The sequence below is a fragment of the Colletotrichum scovillei genome (genome assembly GCF_011075155.1).
Source record: "Colletotrichum scovillei strain TJNH1 chromosome Unknown Contig00003, whole genome shotgun sequence".
Taxonomy (NCBI): Eukaryota; Fungi; Ascomycota; class Sordariomycetes; order Glomerellales; family Glomerellaceae; genus Colletotrichum; species Colletotrichum scovillei.
Genome location: NW_023336261.1, coordinates 4,506,466 through 4,526,114, shown reverse-complemented (window position 1 = coordinate 4,526,114; position 19,649 = coordinate 4,506,466). Strand labels below are relative to the sequence as shown.

The window sequence follows — 19,649 nt, the reverse complement described above, 5'->3', positions numbered from 1 at the left end:
TAGATCTGGAGATGTAGGTTCAGAAATGTGATCTTGAAATGTTTTTGTACTATATACAAGAGAATGACATCCTTTTTGTGTGTAGGCTCATAGACAGTTAAATAGAGAGAATTTGTTACAATGATATCGTTCTACGTATCCTGTGATGAAGAGAAGCTCAAGCCTCTGGTTTGGCTCTTTGGGTTGAAGAGAAAGAGAAATAAAATGTTTGACCCCTTTGCCCAGCCCATGAAACACCTCCCACCCCAGTTGTGAAAAAAATAAAACATTTGTCCAGAAAAACTTGTTATGCAGATTTGTCTGTCCGACCAGCCCAATCCGGTTTCCCCCCTATTCCCCTTCCATATTCCGCCCCAAGTTGTCCCATTTGTGTGTGTTGTGATGTAAAACCCCCAAGTCGCCTTTTCTTGTGTGTTGTGTGTAAGAATACATTATCCCCATAGATACAGTCGACGTAGAAAAGGGTGCTTTCCAGGAGGAGGGACTTGATCCCATCAACTCCTGGTGGTAATGTTTTTTATACAAAGCTCATGAATATTAAAAATTTGCCCCTGATTTTGCCGAATTTTGTTGTGGTTGGGTCTTTTGCGGTCGTGGTCCGTCGTTAATGATGATAAGATAGAATGAAGCGCGCGTCTGGTATAGTGATAAAAGAATTCTTGAGTTGCAGTAGGTCGCCCTTTGTCTTGGGCGTTGGCAGTATTTTTTTTGTTTGACGTTTTTTGTTTCTTTGTCTCGGATGATTCAAGAGGCGTTTTCTTCTAAATGCTCCCCCTCTTGATGTGGGCAGAGCGCCGTTGCTTCAGGTCCATGTCCTCGTCAAAGGCCTCGCCATCGCTGAGGGGGACGCTGTTGCGCTTGCCGTCGTCGTACTCGCTGCGCTCTGTCGACGGGAGGATCTTGCTCTCGCCGCTGCGGCTGGACATGGCGTCGGACTCTGCACGGGCGTTGCTGATCATGGTGGGAAGCTGACGGCGCCGGGCGTTGATGAACCAGTTGGAGATCTGGTCTAGAGGCAAAAAGATTAGCGTTTTTTGGTCCCACACCTAACGGGTTCTGAAAAGTGTAAACTTACTCATCTGCAGACCGGTCTGACGCATGAGCTCCTGCTTCTCGTCCTCCGTGGGGTAGGGGTGGTGCAGGTGAGCGACGAACCAAGCACGCAGCTTGTCAGTCGTCTCCTTTGGCAGGTTGCCACGGCGCTTGCGTTGCTTGCTGTCACCGTGCATTCCCATGGCTCCAAGCTCTCCGATGCGCATGAACTCAGGGTAGTGACCGTAGCCGGCGGCTGAGAATGGTGTGCGGTCGAAGGGATGAATGGAGCCGAGGGAAAGAGACTGGACTCGGCTGGGGTGGTGGTATCCGTAGGCGTATCCGCTGGGGCGGTATGAAGGAGCGGCCTCCATCATGGGTCCTGAAGACATGGCCATGGAAGGGCGGATGGGCTGGAACTCGTCTTGGGAGTGGCCGCGGACACGTTGCATGGGGATCGATTCCCTCTCGAAGTTCATGGGCGGGAGGCTGGGAAGTGTTGGGCGAGACTCGAGACGCTCGTTGACTTCCATGGCGGGGGATCTCATGGAAGGCATGCCAGATGAAGACATGTAAGGGCTCGTCCTTGCGGATCCAGTCCAGCTCTCAGTGGCAGCGCGGGAAGGGACTGGCGGGGAAATTTGGTGTTGAGGAATACGGGCAGGAGACTCGTAAAGTCTTGGGACACGGCTGACTCTCTCGCTCTCCTGCTCCTCGTCGATTGAGAGTCTCCTCCTCTTGTTTGAGTTTGGCGAGTGAACGTACTCGGGAGGCGTCATGACACCAGCATATCCTACTGTTGGCGAGGTGTTGGAAGAGGTAGTTCTGGTGGTTGATGCCTCCTGGGGTTGCAGGCGAAGGTGGAGTTCTGGGATGGCCTGTATACTAGTCAGTTGGGTGTTCAAACGCCTCTGTGGGCGGCGAGAATCGTCATACCTGACGAATTGATGGCAAGGCAATTCTCTCGGGCTCAGTACGAGGGCGCGAGGAGTAGTCTGAGGAAGACCTGCCGCCATCCCAGGGGTAGTTCTTGAATGCTGAATGGGGGGACGGAGCAGCCATGGCGAGCATAGACATCTTGTGCTGTTCTCTTTGAGAATGAAAGTCTTTTAGACACGACCGTTGCGGACGAGACACTTTGGGTGCTCGATCCTGTGGGTTAAAAAGAAGATTGGCGGACTCGAATGATGAAGCCGCACGGCGGTTTTAAGGACTGCTGCTGATCAGCCCAGGTTTCTATGTGGAGAAAGGTATGCGAGTAAGCTGTACCTAATACGGTCCAGCCAGGAAAGTTCGTTTTTTCTTGTGTGAAAGTGGTACGTCGGAGAACGATTGCTTATTGTATCTTGCTTGATGAAGCTTGTTCGGCGGCGAGGTCGAATGGTAGTAGTAGTATTGTTATTGCTCGTCAACGACAGACAGAGGCGTGAAGAAGTAGAAGCGATAAAAGGATGCTGATGTGATGGTCAAGTGGTCCCAGCCGTGAATCAACAAGCAGCTCGAATGGGATGATGGTCGGTGATGCTGGAGGTAGATGCAAGGTGGGATGGCAGTCCTTTTGTATATCTTGGAGCTTGGGAAGAGGTCTTGTGCAGGAAGATTAACGGGCAGCGGTGCACAGATGTGGTGCCAAAATAGGAAATGGGAGAGAAGTGTCGAGGAGGAGGAAGAGGAGGACCCGGCGACGGGCCAAATTGGTCAAATTAAGACGGTGATTTGAGCACACTGAAACTGACACGAACCAGCCTCAGACGAAAGAGCCCCCAACTAGTAGGTTCTTGTGAATCGGACCGTGGAGACTTTGACTGAGAGTAGGTTGGTAGGTGGTAGACTTGTGCTTGTGAGGTATCCGTAGTAGAGCAAAGTAAACTGGACTGGGCTGGAGAGGAAGAAGCGCACAGCCCACGGATGCTTAATGCCTTGCTATGTATCTGGGAACGAGGCCTTTGCTGATGTGGGGGAGGGAGGATGGTTTTGACGGAACAGACTAAACCTGAACTAGCCCAGAGCTGCGAGGCATGGGCAAGGGTGGCATGGCAAGAGGACGATCAGGGTACAAGCAGGCCGTCGATGAGGAACAAGAAGGAGGATGGGGATTGCCCATCTCGACCAGGGTCGCAGGACCACACCGTCCGTACCCACACCCAGTCAGGGCCTGGTCCTAGGATTGCTTCGGTGGCGTTCCCTTTGGCGGGCAACGGACTGATTATGCTAGCTCGAGGTGGTACTTGAGGATGTGCCAGCAGGACAACATGGATAGGGGTCTGAACGAGAAAGAAAGTGACCAGGATACAAGAAGAAGAGTGGAAGAGATGGGAGAAGCACTAGCCTGCTCGAACAGTGACACGAAAAAGAGCCACTAGGGAAGCCGTAGCGTCTGTGGGCAGGGGTCTACTTGTGCTCCCCGGCTGCTCGTGGTTCCCACCCGGGGCCAGGACGGTTGTGATGTAGTGTAGATGAAATTGCCCGAAGGGGGGGGCGCGCGCGGCGGCGGCGGATTATGGATATGGAGATACTTCAGTTGGTACGGAGTACTCACTCAAGAGTCAATGGCGCTGCATTACTCCAACGACTTGACTACCTGCTACGGATACACTATTCAACGTGCCATCACATATGCAACTGGCGCGCTGGCTTCAACAGGTTACCTCACCCTCCCAGCCAAGCCCCTTCATTGTCGCTTGTAACGCTCTGGCCGCGCTCAGGTCCTATGATGGATTAAAGTGAATAAGACTCCCGTCTCCGTAGGCAGTACTCCGTATTTGTATAACAATCGAGGATAAAATAGAGATTTGCACAATTGACATAAAGAAGAATAAGCCCCCATCAACCAGACCGGGGGTCGGCACTGGTGGCCTGGTTCCTACTCTGGTACGTAACGGTCTCTGACCCGGCTGGCCGTCATTTCCTGATCGGAGCAGGTTGAGCGAGGGAACATGGTGAACCGGAGATGGGTTCAGTATACGACAGATTCTGTCCAATATTGACATGAATGAGTGCCCATAGCATTACCGAAAGAAAGATGAAGTCTAACGAAAGCGATAAAGGGCGAGCAGTCAAGGCCCTGTCGGCTCCATCCACCACCCTCAAACCTTGAGAATCAAGGTCCCGGATGTCGTGAACGGCAATACAGCGATCACCCCCAAGAAATTATCCTATTATTCAAGATGGCGTTCTTGACCCGCCGAACAACTGCCGTCTGAGCTCAGCAGTCCAAAATAGAAGACAGCGGGAGTCCTGAATTTTCCTGAACCTCTTGCTTGACCAACCTTCATCGTCCGTGAGCAATCGGCTCTTGAAGACTGGTCAACGTAGCCGTAGAAGAGGACTAGTAACTCTCGAGCTCTCGAATCTCTCGATTTAGCATCTTGTTGTTGATGGGCGGAATCCATCGCTCGTGCTCGCGCCCTCGACCCAGGGAGGCGCCGTTAATTCTGCAAATACCAGCAGCTTGCTTTTTTGTGCACATGGTCAGGGAGTGAGACAACTCTCAACACTGTCAGGCATACGTCCAACATGTCATGACTTGGAGACATCTTGACAGGAAAGGGAACTCCCGTCACGAAAGCGAATGGTGGTGTGTCACAAAGCTGCAATGGGCGTATAGTTCTGCAACTGGTTGTTGAAGTTCCGGTTCGAGCTCGTATGCCAATGTGCGCGTGTGTGCATGTCTGGTGTCAAATTGGTGGTGTGTTTGACGAGTGTGCCTGCGGATGAGGTGAATGGATGGACAGACGATGTTTTCATGGAGGGGGGGACTGGGGGGGTAGGCCAGGAGAGTAGCAGCCAGGGGAGCCCTGACGTGATGGCGCTCCCCTGCTTGTCTTTTCTCGATCCCGTCCACGCCCCCTCCCCTCCCCCAAAATTACTGTCCAACAGCTATCCTAAACAATAGGGCGGGTCCGGAAGTCTCCTGGATGGGAGGAGAGGTAAGCAAGCAAAGGTTGAGTTGTGCGCTAGAGCGGCTATGCCATCCGCCGCTGACACGCCCACCCCCTTCAGCCCAATCCTAACGCTATTCAGGCATCGCATTCTTGTGCGAGTCCTGAATAAGGTCCGCGAGCGTCGCAGGCTCAAGTATTTGACATAGCCGCGCGAGTCTGTCGACGAGTGAGAGGGCAGGGAACACGATTCAAACGTCCATCCCAAGCTTTCCCAAGCTTTGGGTTGAAGAAACCAAGCCGATGAACTCTGTTGTTGTTTTCCCTTTGCCTTTGACTCTTCAAGCCACCCGTCAATCGCCCGGTCGCAGCTGACGTCTGTGACGTGCCCCAAACTTCCCTCGTGGGTGTGTCTGGGTGTTCTTGGGTTCAACCAGTCGCTGAGCTTCCAAGTTGGCTTGATGCCTCGTCCGCAACATTCGATGATGGTGGCTGTGCTTGTCAACAGAAGTCATGGCACCTCGACTCAAGGACAACCGATGTAGACTGAAACGACATTCACCATTGGATGCTATTCTTCCGTCCGAGTGTTTTGGAACAGTTGCGTGCCATGTATGCGGCGCGGCTGTCCATGACGGGCCACGTCTAGCTATCGGATCGTTCTGACATTTGCCTTATCGGGAAGTGTTTGCAGGCCTGACTTCAAAACGGAGCATCCATTTGAGCAGAGTTGCTGGTCTGCGATTGGTGATGATCAAACTTTGACAAGTGTAACTTTTGTCACTCAACCCTCCCCCCTCCCCGGTCTTTCTCCCCGCAAAGCATCGAGGTGCAGAGTGTCATGCGGCTCAAGGCGCCTTCTTTCTGGCTCCATGTTCTATTCGTCGCCAATTGTAAGCCGCCCACAGAATGTGTAATTTTTTTTTTCTTCAGCAACGCCTTTGCGTTCTTAAGGATGCACTCAGGGCTGAGAGAACCACCGAGTCAGAGAGACGCACTAGGTGCATTCTGGTCAAGACCGTTGACTACCGTTTCAACTTCTGGTAGAAGACCTTTTTTCGGAAGCAGGCTAATCAGGGTATTGGCGCCTCAATCGTCAAGCCTCAACTCCAGGAAGGGGCCGAGTCTGTCGTCTGTCGCAGGGTACACAGGCAGCGCCTCCGGAGCCGAAGCCGTCCGCGCGAGGGAGAGCTGTCAAAAACGTAGATCTACCGCGGTGATCCTGTGGCCCCGGTCAGCACCACAATTGACTGGGCCTGTCTGTGGCTGGAAAGGAAGTGGCAGGTTCCGAGTAGCATCAATGTTTTGCCCTGGCGGCCGTGGCGAATCCTTGCGACGGTATTGCCTGGGGTCCCACGATGTTTTTTCTGCTCACAATCCCTTTGACAGGTCCCAGAAACGGCTCAAGGCGTGTGCATGACAGCTCGAAGAAGGGCTGGAAGGTTCGTGAGATCTAGGTAAACAAGAATTGCGATTGGCTGTAAGGTGCGACCACGGTATGGTTGATCTGAGGTTGATCGGAACCAAAGATGGGATTGTTCACGTTGTCAAACGCATCCTCAACTTGCGATTGGCTCTTCAGGAACTGTCATGAAGGCTCCTTGTCAGGTGTCGCCTCAAGTTGCTGCGCCCCAAGAGTTGAGTTGGGGTTCCGTCGGAACGGGGTGCACATCATACACAGGAGTGCAGACCAGGCGAGACGGAAGCCCGGGTGCTGACTGATAGGTCGACAGGGGCCATGGTGTCTTCATGAGCCTGACGTCCGAGATGTACTCCGTATTGTAAGGAAGAGGCGTTGTAGCTGTGGTGCCTGTCGTCCTTTGAAGGGACGTGCCGGATGGATATTCAGTCCAGAATACAGTCTGCATGCTGCTTCGAGTGCCCTTGGTTCGGGTCGCCTATCTGTTTAACTCACTCCTCGAGTAGTCCGCACTCCGACTGGCTCAACTGGCTCAGATGGCAAAGGGCAGCGTGATCACTTGCTGGCCCTGGCGCGGCGGCTGACGGCATCCCGGTTCCCAGACGCCCCCTGCTGGCTGAGTTTGTTTGATATGGTGAGAATGCAGTGCGAGGCCGGTTCCGTCACAGCTGCGAACTCTGGGCCAGAATCCTGGATAGTCGTGTCTCTCGGGTTACTCATTGCTAGGCTTTGCTGCTCTTTTTTGCTCTGCGGTTTCGCAATGGCCAGCACGACGATCCCCCAGACACTTTGCGCTAGAGTAGCATGTTAGCCAGAGCAACCACGCGGACTCTGCGCCCACTGCAGGTACCGATTCCTCCGGCGATACAACGGCCTCTCCCAGCGCAGAGCGGCCCATGCGATAGGCCAACAGTCTGTGTCTAGGGCTGGCAAGGACGACAACCGCTGCACGCCACCAGCCAACGGGCTCTTTGTTGGTTGATGCATGCTTGTCGCAACGCCGAGCAAGAGTGACAGCGCACCGTACATGGTTGGGTTTAGCGCTTGTGATGGCGACTATACTACCCTATGGACGTAGGAAGGCAAGCTGGGTGCAGAAAGCTCCGAGCTTCATGGGCACGTTCGCACGGGATCAGGCTAGATAGAAGATGGCACCGTAGTCCATTGTTGGCTTGTCTGAGGCCGCTGTGTTGTTGGATGGTCCAAGTGCATATCTAGGGAAGATGGATGCGTGCTGGTTCGTGAAGCGATACGGACCAGCCAGGGCGGGGTTGATGTTTGCTTGTTACGAAGTGCATGAAATGGCGTATATTGTGTTGTCATGGTTGGTTCTTTTGTCGTGCAATATGCATCGCCATCGCCATCGCCGTCACCAACTTTGGATCTGGGTCACCGGAACGCCTCTCCAGGCCGGTCGGGATTGCACATGGCGCTCTTGTCGGCACGGTGGTTGTCTCTGGTTGGCTGAGAGCGGCAACGGCAAGGGTCGGGTGATGGTGGGAGACGCGGGAGGCTGCTGGTTTGCTTGCCCAGATCTCGTAGCCGATACTGGGTATCGATCTCGGGGATGCACTGTACCGACTCTCATCTGCATGGCATGAGGGAGTTCCACCCTTGTGGTCGCTATTCTGTTCGTTCGTCATTGTCGTAATCATCGGTATGGAGCTCCCGATGGCGTGTATCCGTATGCATCGATAGGTATTCCAGCGTACTGCGGTAGGCTTGACCGAGAGACCCAGGGTGGTGGTCAGTGGTGATGGTGTTGAGGGCGTTCTGCTTGTACCCGGTCTGGCGCGTGCATCGTCTTCAGACTTTCAGTTCTTTGGTGTGATTGGCATCTGGCACGCATGGCAGGGCACCAGTTCGAGGTGCGATGCAGAAGCTGATGCGTCATGATTAGATGGCATCTGCATACGTCCGTCAGAGAGGAGCCTGGCTAGCACAAGTCTGAGATGTGCATAAGATGCATTGTTTACTGAGGTGCCTTAGCCTCAAAGTGAAAACTGCAGCAATTTGTTCGGGTTGTATGGTTGTGACTAGTGATTTGGGAGTTATCCGCAGTATTACCTAAGGCAAGTCATTTCTTTATCCGTAGGTACCTTAGCTTCCTTATTACCTTAGGTATTGATGGAGCCAGGTACGTGCCCCGGTTGTCCAAGCTTTCCTATGACCAAGGTCTAGCTGACCAATGAGCAAGTGGTGCAGCTGGGTTCTTTCCATTAAGGTCCGAAAAGTGGATACGCGGGTTGAGGTCGGATTGAAGGGGAAAGAGCCACTGGGTGACTTTGCAACTGGTTCTTGCACTTTGCACTTGCGCCTGCCGTCTCACTTGCACCTGCCATTTTTCTTAGCGGCCAGCCTCCTTTCCTCCTTACTCTTTTCTCTCGTCGCACTTTCTTCCTATCCCCTCATAAAACGTCAAGCCAAAGTTAGGTAAGATAAACAATGGAATCAACGACTCTCAGACGGGACACAAATAGCCACTACGCACATAACACTAGTCTGCTTTGGCCCAAGCCGTGGATCTCTAGCCCAGACTTCCCATTTCCATCAGCGATGGGCTGGGCCGCCAGCATAAGCAGAAGACAGCGGGCTCCAGCAGCCTGACACAGCTGGCTTCAGAGACGGCCATCTCTAGTCTCCTGGTAGTTCCTCAAAGGCTCACCGACCTTGCCGTTCAGGTCTTCGCACGATAGCACGCACCCAGAACGTTCGAAAAAAGAGTCTCAATTCCCGCACGCCGTCGCGTCCTCAGTCCCGCCCAGACGTCACTTGACACCCGGGCTACATGCCGATGGCTTGCTTCTACACCGGTACTGAAGAAGATTAGAGAGAAAATAGAAGTGTAATCTTATTGTGACCTTGCAGAAAACAGAACCCCCCAACCTCACTCTGGCAAGGCTGCAATACCGACAAGTCATACTCGGAAGCAGGTAAAGGACGGACAGCGAGTGTGACTTGCATTGAATGTCGTCGACTCCCTGTCTGGTCCCGGCCCTGGTCCCCGGTCTCGAATCTGCCCTGCCCGCCCAACCGTGACATTGACCCTTGGCTGGCCTTGGACATTGAGCCTTACTGTGTGCTAGGTAAAGGGCGCCTGGCGTAAGCAGAGGCCCACTTTCCATCTCCAAGGTGAATTGGATTGATGAATTGTTTGCCTGCAAGTTGCAAGCGAAAGCAAGTGCAAGGCCTTGGATATACCTTGCCCTGTTCTCTGGACTGAGTACCTACTCCGTACGGGGTATCTGTATCTGTATCTGTTCTGTCTGAATGCCGTATTTGGGACAGATATCCGTTCCTTCCATGACAAAGTACCTTACCTGCCCCTATAAAATAAGGTAGCTAGAAAGAAAAGGACGGTATGGAGTACGAATACAATCAACCTGGGAAGGTCCAGTGCGGTATGCGCCGTGCCTGCCTCACGGAATATTGGGCCCAATTATCCGTGAGCATCTTTGCTTCCGGAGGAGACCCCTTCCACACTGCCCCTTCCTATTGGTTTCCATCCAGGAACTGGTAGATGGAGCGGGGAGGCTTTTTCCGATCCAGATTTCCCATTTGCTAACCGTCCACACCCGTCTTCACCGGTGCCATAGACCCGGGCATGACAACTGCTGCGAACATCCGCCAACGACGACCCTTTCCGATGTGATATGTGATGAACCCGGGGGAGACAACAAACTCGCCAACCTCATCTTCACCGATGGCCATCGCCGGCATCTGGGCCACGCATATGCACAAGCCTCCCTTGCGCCCGATGGCGCTTCTCATATCTCACCCCCATCCAAACACACACACCAAGCACCAGCAAGCACATCCATCATCTAGGCACTTGTGCAAGTAGCCGGCCCTCGTCCTCGACCACCCTTCCACAGAAACGGATGCCATGCTCGTGTACATCGGACACTTCACTGGAAACTCTGCTGGGAGCCCGATCAACAAACAACCTACGCGAGCACACACACACATACGCACACACAGGCTTCTTATCGTTCCCAATATGGCACCGTCGAGCGCGGGTTCCTTCCGGTCCACGCACAGAACCGACCGATTGTTCGGTGCCGTTTCAAATTCTGGCCAGACTCGTTTTTCGGAGAGGTTAAACGTTTCTACCTGGAAAACCCGAAGCAGACTAGAAGAACTCTGCTCTTCCTACTGCCGTCGTGGGATTGGCCCCCCCGTCAGTTATCTTTCTCCCGTCGTCCCAAGGCTGGACGCCACTGGCTGCGCGTTGACATCCAGGACCGACTTTTGGCTATCAAATCAGGACCGAGCCCCATCAAGAATACATCGACTTCGTTCTACGACGTCGGAAGTCGCCTCTTCTTCAATCCATTCAGGGGGAGAATAATTTAAATCTCACAATCGACTTAATGAATCCCTGAGAGACAGCTGGGAACTTCCGTTGTCTGCTCGTCTCCGCTCCTTGGAAGCCTTCGACCAATCTTCCAAGAGCCTCAGCCATTGGGCGGTCCCGGCATCACTAATCATCATTCAATTACAATCTACCGCCATCATTGCACGTTCCCGCTGCCCTGTGCGCCGGAGCACACGCCCATCTGCAGAGCGGGACAGGATGATCTTCCCACTGGACTCATGCTGGAGCGCTTTGTAGTGCGAGCTGATGGGCTCCAGATGCTTGTCTGTGTGCCTGCCTGCACCTGTCAACGCGTACACCCCATTGGCTAACAGCATCGTGCAAGCAAACTGCATGATTGAGTGCTGTCGTTTCTTTGGACCATGTCCGAATCCCCTCAGCTCGCCCGCCTCGCCGATGCGGCCAGATGCAATTTGCATCGGTCGGCACTGCAGACGCCAGCAGCATGCGCGATCTTGACTCGCTGGTGTTCCCAAATCGATCTTGCTTCCCGTCTGCACATCGCTCGGCGCCAAGTGCAATACATACACTCACGTCGCTGCCCTTCTGATTTGTCCGAACCAGCGATTTTCAGTACCACCGGGCAGGGCAGCGGTCAACGCGGTCCAGCTTCACCGCGCACTTTTGCTCCTCCACCTTTCAAGGGTAAAAAGGGGATTCACGGGCTGCTGTGGAGGTTTGCCTTGTCATACCCACACTATCCAGGTCCGTTCTGACCGCATTGACAAGGAATGATGTACGGGGCAATGAACGATGGAACCCTAAAAATACCCTGTGTCACAAAAGTGTATGCGCTCCGAATTGCTCCCGAAGGCGTTCATCCGCGACTTAGGTTGGAATGGCGCCCGCCGACTCCAAACATTTTCCCCGAAGCTTCAGGTAGCTGTCAGGTACGTCTTTCTAGCAAACTTTGAACGCAACAGCACAACTGATGGAATAACGATTCTAGCACATTTTCAAATCGACTGAAATAGAACATAACATCGATTAATAGTCCGCCCGAACGGACACAACATCACCATCGCGTGGTGAGCGTCTGTTCGCCTCAACGCCTCATGTTTCAGAAGACCCGATTGACTTGCTGCAGCCTCCCTTCATCTGTTTGCACGGAGTATAGCCCAGATATCCGTCCTGCGATGTGCTATGTCGGCGGGCGGCGTGATTATGGACGATTGTGCTAACAATCCCTTCAGAATCTTAATTTTGCTAAAAATTTCCAACATACGTACGTCCTCGCATCCTATCTGTCGAGATTCGAGCGGCATGTCCGGTCTGTATTGCAGAAGAGCCCGCAAAGGATCGCTGAGGTGGAGATTCGAACTCCAGGTTGTCGCGCACCAACACATGGCTTTTGCGGATATCGTACGTTTGACAGCTCCACGATGTCTCCATCAGGGAGAAAGAAACGGGACTCGTTGTTCTCGACGAAATGCCAGGCTTATTCGGCCTGCCAGATCGCTGGGTGGCCCACTCAACCGCATTTGCAGGGATCATATTCGCAAAAATGACCAAACTAAGCAAAGATTACCCGTCGCGAGGGTTCCCATCCAGATGGATCTCCTTTGTCAAGACAAGGGGACGGCTTTCCATTAATGAGACGGCAGAGCCCGCCAGCTGGGGTGCTTCCAGGGATGTCTTGCTACCGTACCACCCCAGTAATCTTCTTCTCTGGGCCCCACGTTTCGATTCGACTCGGAACCGGCTCCGTTCCTATTGCACTACCGAAACGTACCGAACGGGCGACCGTGTAGAGAGCCACTTGATGAACGTCTGAAGTCTGGACACGAACACAACTGATGCAGTCTGCAAGAGAATAATTGCAAGCACGCGCAGGCCATACGAAGCGGTGCAACGCCAACGCTGAGGACGCTGCTCAAGTATGGGGGGCCAGCTGAGACCGCAGCGGGAGAAATTCTGCCGTCGCGACCTTGTCAAACTCTAGGGCAACGAACGAGTGGGCTGCTTTGCCGTAGTTGTCATTCCCGGGGTTTTGGTCCTTTGATACAGCCCAGGGGCCGTATCCAGCACGCTGCCGTGGCGAGACCAACAATTGTTCGACTACCCTGAGCTGGATGACAGGACCGCGCCAGTGAATCGTGGCAAGATCGATAATCTTGCAGTAGCAATCCTCCATCGCCTGTCAAATGTGGATGAGCCGCACCCTTCCGGTCTGACACCTCATGCCAACAACCACCGCCTCGATGACCCGCTCATTCAGGTTGGGCCTATAGGCGGGCCTTTATTCTATTGTGGCCAGAGCCCCTTGCTCGTGCCTCTTGCGAACCGCTGAGGGCAAGTCGGTCTCGCGAAGACGGGCTTGACAAGTTGACCTCGCCGCACAGTTGTGGCCCCTGGAACCAGCCGCATGATTTACCTGTTCTAGGCAAATAGTCGAGGACTCCCAGTCTACGGTACACCCTTGAATCCTAATGCTACTGTTACTCACGGCGTCGGAAACTACTAACAAATACAACGGCTCTCTACATCAGTAGCTCCTCAACTGGAAGGACGGCTGTACAACAGGACGACATGCAGTAACATAGCTCAACCGGCATGTTACCAAGACTCGTGTTATAGCCTGTCATCTGGCAGCTTCTCGTCCACATGACACAGAGTCCGTGCTTGTTTTCGGTCTGCAGTCGGGACAGAGCTCAGCGTGTCTTGTACTCTGCGGAACCTTCAACTCGTAACAGATTTATCTGTGCACATTCTGTTCTGTTGCTTTAGTATGTCTTCGCAGTGTGTCCAAGAGGCTTGGTCAAATGTCCGCCATTTGGATTCAGGATATAGACATGACCAAGCCGTATGACTGATCGGTCTAGCCACGATTAGTTTCTGGGTTCTGGAGACCATTTGTGGAACTTGGGTTGTCTTCAGAGTACAGTTGATACAGTATGTACGGAGTACAACCTCAAGGATAGCTAGCAACTCGAACGGCACCGGAAGTTTTGCTTTTTGCAGGATTTCTTTTAGCAGTTTGCTGCAAGATGAAGCATACTCTCGCATGATCTACGACCGAGAAGCCAGTTGCTTTGCTTTTCGAATGCGGACTATGGCCGACGTCCCACCGGTTTCCTGCATGCTTCTGATCAGTGATGGATTTTGATGACGAGAGAATGTCGAATGACTACCACGCTATTCACCAGTAAATGCTAATATACTTTCGATCCAGGTTCTACAGATTGTCATAATCTAGACTAATGGGTCTGTCGGATATTCGGATACAAGAGCCTGCCATCTGACGATTTCCGCTTTTCGAGGACAGGGCTCCCTTGAGTCGATTCGACAGCCTTTGCGAACACCCAATTTCTCCCATCAATAGCAACTCATAGTTACTATGCCTCTGACTGGGCCAAATGGCTTTCACTATGGGCTTCGTGAACGCAAAGCCGTCAACGGCTCGTGTTCACGTGGGACATGAAAGACACCACCGTATTGTACGGGCGGGATTCGCCGGCATCACCACCAGCTTGACCCAACCTTTCATTGACAGTCAGGCACGTCGTACGAGATGCAGGCTTCCAAATGGGCCCTACGCCGCTTTGGAATCTCTTGGTGCAATCAAGACAAATTATATTGTCCAACCATCCCGTGGACCTGGGAATTCAATGGATCCTTTACGAAGACGGGCATCACCTGTACCTCGCGAGTAGAAGTCGTGACGATATTTTCTTCTCTGGAACACCCACCCAGATCGGATCTTTGGGCTGTGGTGACCCTGGTCACGGCCCCGTGTATCGCGTCGCGCAAGCTGCTCCTTATTGAGTAACACAGCCGCCTTGGGGCGGCCGTGCTGGATACATCATGTACGGGCCTTGCTCCTCTGGGCGCCCTGGAAGTGACACAGACATATGAAATGGAGATCATGAGGTCCACCAACCGGTAGTTCCATTCAGACTGGACCTATGTACGCTCTTGTCCACAGAAGTTCGGCTGCGGCAACGTCGAGCTGTCGGCAACGTCAGTTGATGCAGCCGCCTTTCTGCTCCGCATGTCAAGCGCGAACCTTTAGAGTGACAGCAACCGTCAACGCCCTGCGGTAGCGTCACAGCGGGAAGAGGACAGCAGTGCCAGGATGGGCAGTCACATCGTCTGTTCTGTGAAAGGCAGGCGCAGACGTTGTTGTGGAGAGTTTGCGGCTCCGATGCCGTCACAACAACAGCCTGTCAACATCCTACAGGGGCAAAAGCATATTTTGTCGGGCACAACTCAGGATCATTTCGGTGACGCTTTCAATCGGCTGAGGGGGCAATTGGCAATGGAAGGGAATTTTGGGTTCGATGAGATCTCGAGCAAGGCGTGCCGGGTGCAAGGCTTCCGACTCGACTCGACTCCCGAGTCCCGAGCCAGCGACGTGCATACCTTTACATTTGACAAGGTGGATAGTGCAAGTCCAGGCCCAGATCCAAGCGGCGGCCGCAAGGTTGAAAGAATCGCAGAAAGATTATTGGGAATCGGCAGATATTGGAACCCCACTAGGAGCATGTTAAAGGACAGTTTGACGAGATATCTGGGCTCATTATGAAGTCATTTCCCGCCGGCACAGAAGGTCTTATTGCCAGGCCTGGTCGGAAGCTCCATCTGCACCCCTCGACGGTGGGAGTCATATCGATTATCGGCCTCTGGTTCTCCCCACTGGCGACCAAATTGTAAAGGGGATCTGTCAAGTTTGACAGCCGCAAGGGGACCACCAGATCCAACGCTGATGGATCGGACTAGGACGATTCGAGTGGGGTGGCAAAGTGGCTAGGAGGTTTAACATCCAAACATGCCTTCTGCCGACACCATGTTCCCCGTCATAACCATGGATCAGCCAGGCTTGGGGAAGCAACCCTCATAACGCTGGACGCAAGACTGGCGTGACCGGCAGGGATCTGAAAAGGCAGAAGGGCACGAAGGGCCTCACACATTGGCTTTCCCGGCCCCTGAGGGCCGAAGGGAAACATGGGGCTTGTCAGGAATCTCATCCACTCGCAACTTGTTAACTCGCCCCGCGGACAATGACCGCAGGTAGAAATTCTGGTCGTCTTCTTCGCGGCAGACCTTATCCCGGAAGCCGTGCTCAATTGGCAATCTTCTGGCGTTGCTTCCGGACATCTGAAACTGAACAGGCAGGTCCGCCCGGTGACAGAATTCGATGCCCGTTCTCCACCCGTTTGCCTTGATCTGATCCCGGCCAGCTAGCCGACTGTTTGGCTTCCAATCTGCCAATTCTGGTGTATTCGCACATAAGAATATGGATGATGTTGCAACTGGAAGGGACTCCATGGGCCCCCAAAAAGATTGAGATCAAGATCAATTGAGGAGAAGAGGGGGGAGACAGGAGAAGGACAGGCACAGGGAAGAGCGGCCAGGGCCAGTGCCAGACTCCAGAGCCGGATGGCGATGCTCATCAACAATCCCTACATCGTACCCAGAAGACTCCTTGTCTTCATCTACCCAGTCCACTATCCATCCGCTTCCTCATCCCCTTCCATCTTTCGTCCCCTGGAGCTTGAACCCAGCCTTAACATGGTCCAAGCGCCCTGTCAAATCGTAAAAAAAAAACTTCATTTTGGGGCTGGGAACTCCTCCCCCGGCGTGCCAGGGTGTACCCTAGCACCTGTCACGATTTCTGGCGAGCGAATCGCATTCCTTTCTCGCATCCACGGTCTGGATGCGAATTCCCGACGACAGCGGAATTCGACATTTCTCACACATTGTCACCCTTCTTCTGACCACGAGCGACGTGCGGAGAGAAGAAGAGCAGAGGAGAAGACAACAGGGCAATGGGAACTCAGCATGCAGAGAGATTCGTTTCTCCTCCCGATAGATGGGCTCGAACGAACGTAGCGCACCGTAGCAGACAGTGCGCACGGGATCTAGAGAGAAACTCCAGAACCTGTCGGACTGCCAAAGCGGGCGCGGCATTGTTTCTTCACCACGTTGGCCTCGAGTTATCCGCCTTCTGATTTGTCTTCGTTTCCCTTCGGATTCTCGTCATGATGTTATGTCGTGCATATCCATGACCCGCTGTCAAACCACCGTCTGTCGATGTTCGGGTACTCTCGCTGACTCTCTCCCTTCTTCTCCGTCCATGATGCAGGCAGGGATGGGGGGGTCTGCTTCCTCTCCTCTGTTTCTTTTCTTTTTCCTTTCTGGAAAATGGGACGGTTTGCAACCTACAGGATCTTGCTGCTTGTCGGATCCCTACCTACACCACACTACGCAACCCACCAACCCCATTCACGCCCTTCTCAGAATTTGGCATGGCAGCTGGAGACAGAAGGGGGCCCGACAACTTGTCACATCTGCCAGCCAGTCGCATTCTCTAAAATCTCTTTTTGACAGCAACCGTTGGGGACCGAGTTGACGGACTGCGCCACGCCCACCGCACCCCCTCCCCTTTGGACATGTCGCGAAAGAAGAAACATCAGTCCCTCTCTCCCCGCCCGCACGCTCGTGGAGACAAAAGTCACTGACCTGTTTGCCTCTTCTGGACGATATCCTGCGAGCGAGAGAGAGTGTGTGTGTATCCGTAGAGTATCTTGAGGTGAAGCTTGTCACAGGAAAGACGACGACACCACCACTAACGAGCCAACCGTCCAACCCGACCCGTCGCTTCGGGGCCGCTCGCACGTTATGCTTGCCTTGTCCTGCTGCGCCTACCTGTCAACTATGGACGTTTTTTGACACCCGGCGTCAGAGCGATTTGTCACTTTCGTCTCGTTGATCTGAAGAAGAACGCCCGTGGTTGACCTTCGTCTTGCCGAGCTTTGGATTGGTCAGGTCGTCTCTTCCACTTGACAGACAGCTCGGCAAGAACATGAGAAGGCAGCAGACACACAGATGATCCCGCGCGCGCGCTCTCTCTCTCTCTCTCGCTCTGACTTGCTGCGACTAATGCTGCTGCTGCTGCTTGCTGACGGTGGCGGCGGCGAGCCCCCCCGGACGTTCGTCCTTGCCCAACCTCCTCTCCATTGCCATGCGATAGAAACTTGCCCATACCTGGCAAACGCCCGCTGGGACTAGTGTATGTCTCCTGCACTCTTGGACATCACACGCGAGCAGACATCAGACCAGGTACAACCGCTCGCGACTGACCGTTGAGCATCTCCCTTCTCGGACGACTGTGAGACTGAAGTGCCGTAGGTTGATTTGGACACATGGGATCGAAACCTGCATATCTTCGGATCGGACACCAGTTTCTCCCCTCTTCCCCCCAGCGGCGGCCAACCAGCTACTCGTGATGTTTCTCTCTTTCCTCGTCTACTGTTTCCCAGCTGTACTAGGTATGAAGTACCTGATAACAGCAGCGAGGTTCCCAATGCCTGAGCACCGTTCACTACCACAAGCTGAGCCAATATATTGGAACTAAGAAAAACCATGTTATAAACAAAACGGCAGTTTGTAGTATAGGAAACAAGGGGATCTACACTGATTATTTCTCGCCACAGATCTATGATCAACCACTGTAACTGCTGCAACCCTGTAGAGTAGGTAGACTCGGGTAAACCTCCCTCCCCTCTTTCGTTCTCCTTACGTTAGAGATTTTCCCTGTATGCCCCCTTTTTTTTCCCGACCAACTCCGTCCGGACCTTTTGACAAATAAGACAAGGTATGGGTAAGCCCGACTAGAAACGGCAAAGGATATGCCTGCCTTGGCGCGACTTGCTGTTTCTCTCTTGCCTCTGAGTCTTGATCTGTGCTTGTGTAGGTGTCTTTGCTGTCGAGTTGGGGGTCCTTCAAGCAGAGCAAAAACCATGATCAGGAATGGATGACGTGATACCCGAGCTTCCGGGTTCAAGGGGGGAAAAGATTGGGAAGGGGAGTGATGTCCAAAGGGAACAGGATAGGGGGGGATATACCAAGCAGAAAAGAAGAAAAGAATGGATAGCATTGAGAAACTGCGGATTATTTCCAAAACGTCAAGGGCTGGCACGTACCAAGTGGGAAGAAAAAGTATTTGACATTTCTGTTCGAGACGAACGGTGCTACAAGGCCATTGCCGGGTCTGTCTGGATTTGAGTCTGAGTTTGAGCCTGGTCTGGTTGTCGGACTCTTGTTCCCCCTGGTATGCTTGAACGAAAAGCCTAGACAGAAACATCCCGAAGAGACGGGAAGAGAGGGTCGCGGGAAGGGGTGATCCATGGGGAAATTGAGAGGTGCATACGCAGCGTTCTGGCGGAGAAGGATGAGGGGTGACCCTTTCCATCGCAACTCTCTCTGTCTCTGTCTCTCTCGTCCGTCTTTTCCATCATGCCCCCTTGCCTTTTCGTCGAACGTCCGTCCGTTCAACCACCAAACCCAACTTCTAAACTCAACACCCCCTCCCCTGGGAGAAACAGGCAGGAGCGTTGTTCTCGCCTGTATCTCCAAACGACACTGTGACTATCAGATTTGTAAAGAAGAGACGAAAGCAGGCAGAGGCGCGAAAGCGAGGGAGCATGGACGGGTCGAGGGGGCCAACATATGCCACCATACACAGATACACGATACAACATGGAGGGGAAGCGAGATAGAGTGAAGCATAGCACACGGGAAACAGAATAAGACGAAGAAGGGGAACACCTTACAAGGCTGTGACCAGGTTATGCTGCTATTGCTTCTGTTACGCTACGTACTGATTATCTTGTCCTAATGTGGTCCATGTTCGATAAACTACGATACTCCGGTTTCCGAACATCATTGCCACCATCCAATCCGCACCCGCCTGCTTGTATGGAGGTGAAATCTCTCTCTCCGAACTGGTTTGAACACCAAGGGTTGACCGGGTACCCACCAAAAACAAATTGCTTACTCCAGACCGGTATCAAACCAAACCAAAGTATGCTCATCTACAGTCTTGCCATCAATGCCAACTAGAAATTTGCCCCTGATCCCAAAACATCGAATCAGGGGAAAGTAAACGCTCAATCTAGAAAGCTCAAAGTGAAAACGGAGGAGAAGAAGATGGTGG

General features: G+C 53.1%; 1 protein-coding gene across 1 annotated transcript; it reads right to left on the bottom strand.

Moving 5' to 3' along the window:
- Nucleotides 1–373: 373 nt before the first annotated feature.
- Nucleotides 374–2,943, bottom strand: HER10_EVM0005533 (homeobox domain-containing protein). Its single transcript, XM_035475146.1, has 3 exons — nt 1,969–2,943; nt 1,076–1,910; nt 374–1,009 (listed from the first exon to the last, which is right to left on the bottom strand). The coding sequence occupies exons 1-3, from the start codon at nt 2,107–2,109 to the stop codon at nt 762–764; spliced, it is 1,224 nt and encodes a 407-aa protein (XP_035336047.1). The 5' UTR covers nt 2,110–2,943; the 3' UTR covers nt 374–761.
- Nucleotides 2,944–19,649: the final 16,706 nt, after the last annotated feature.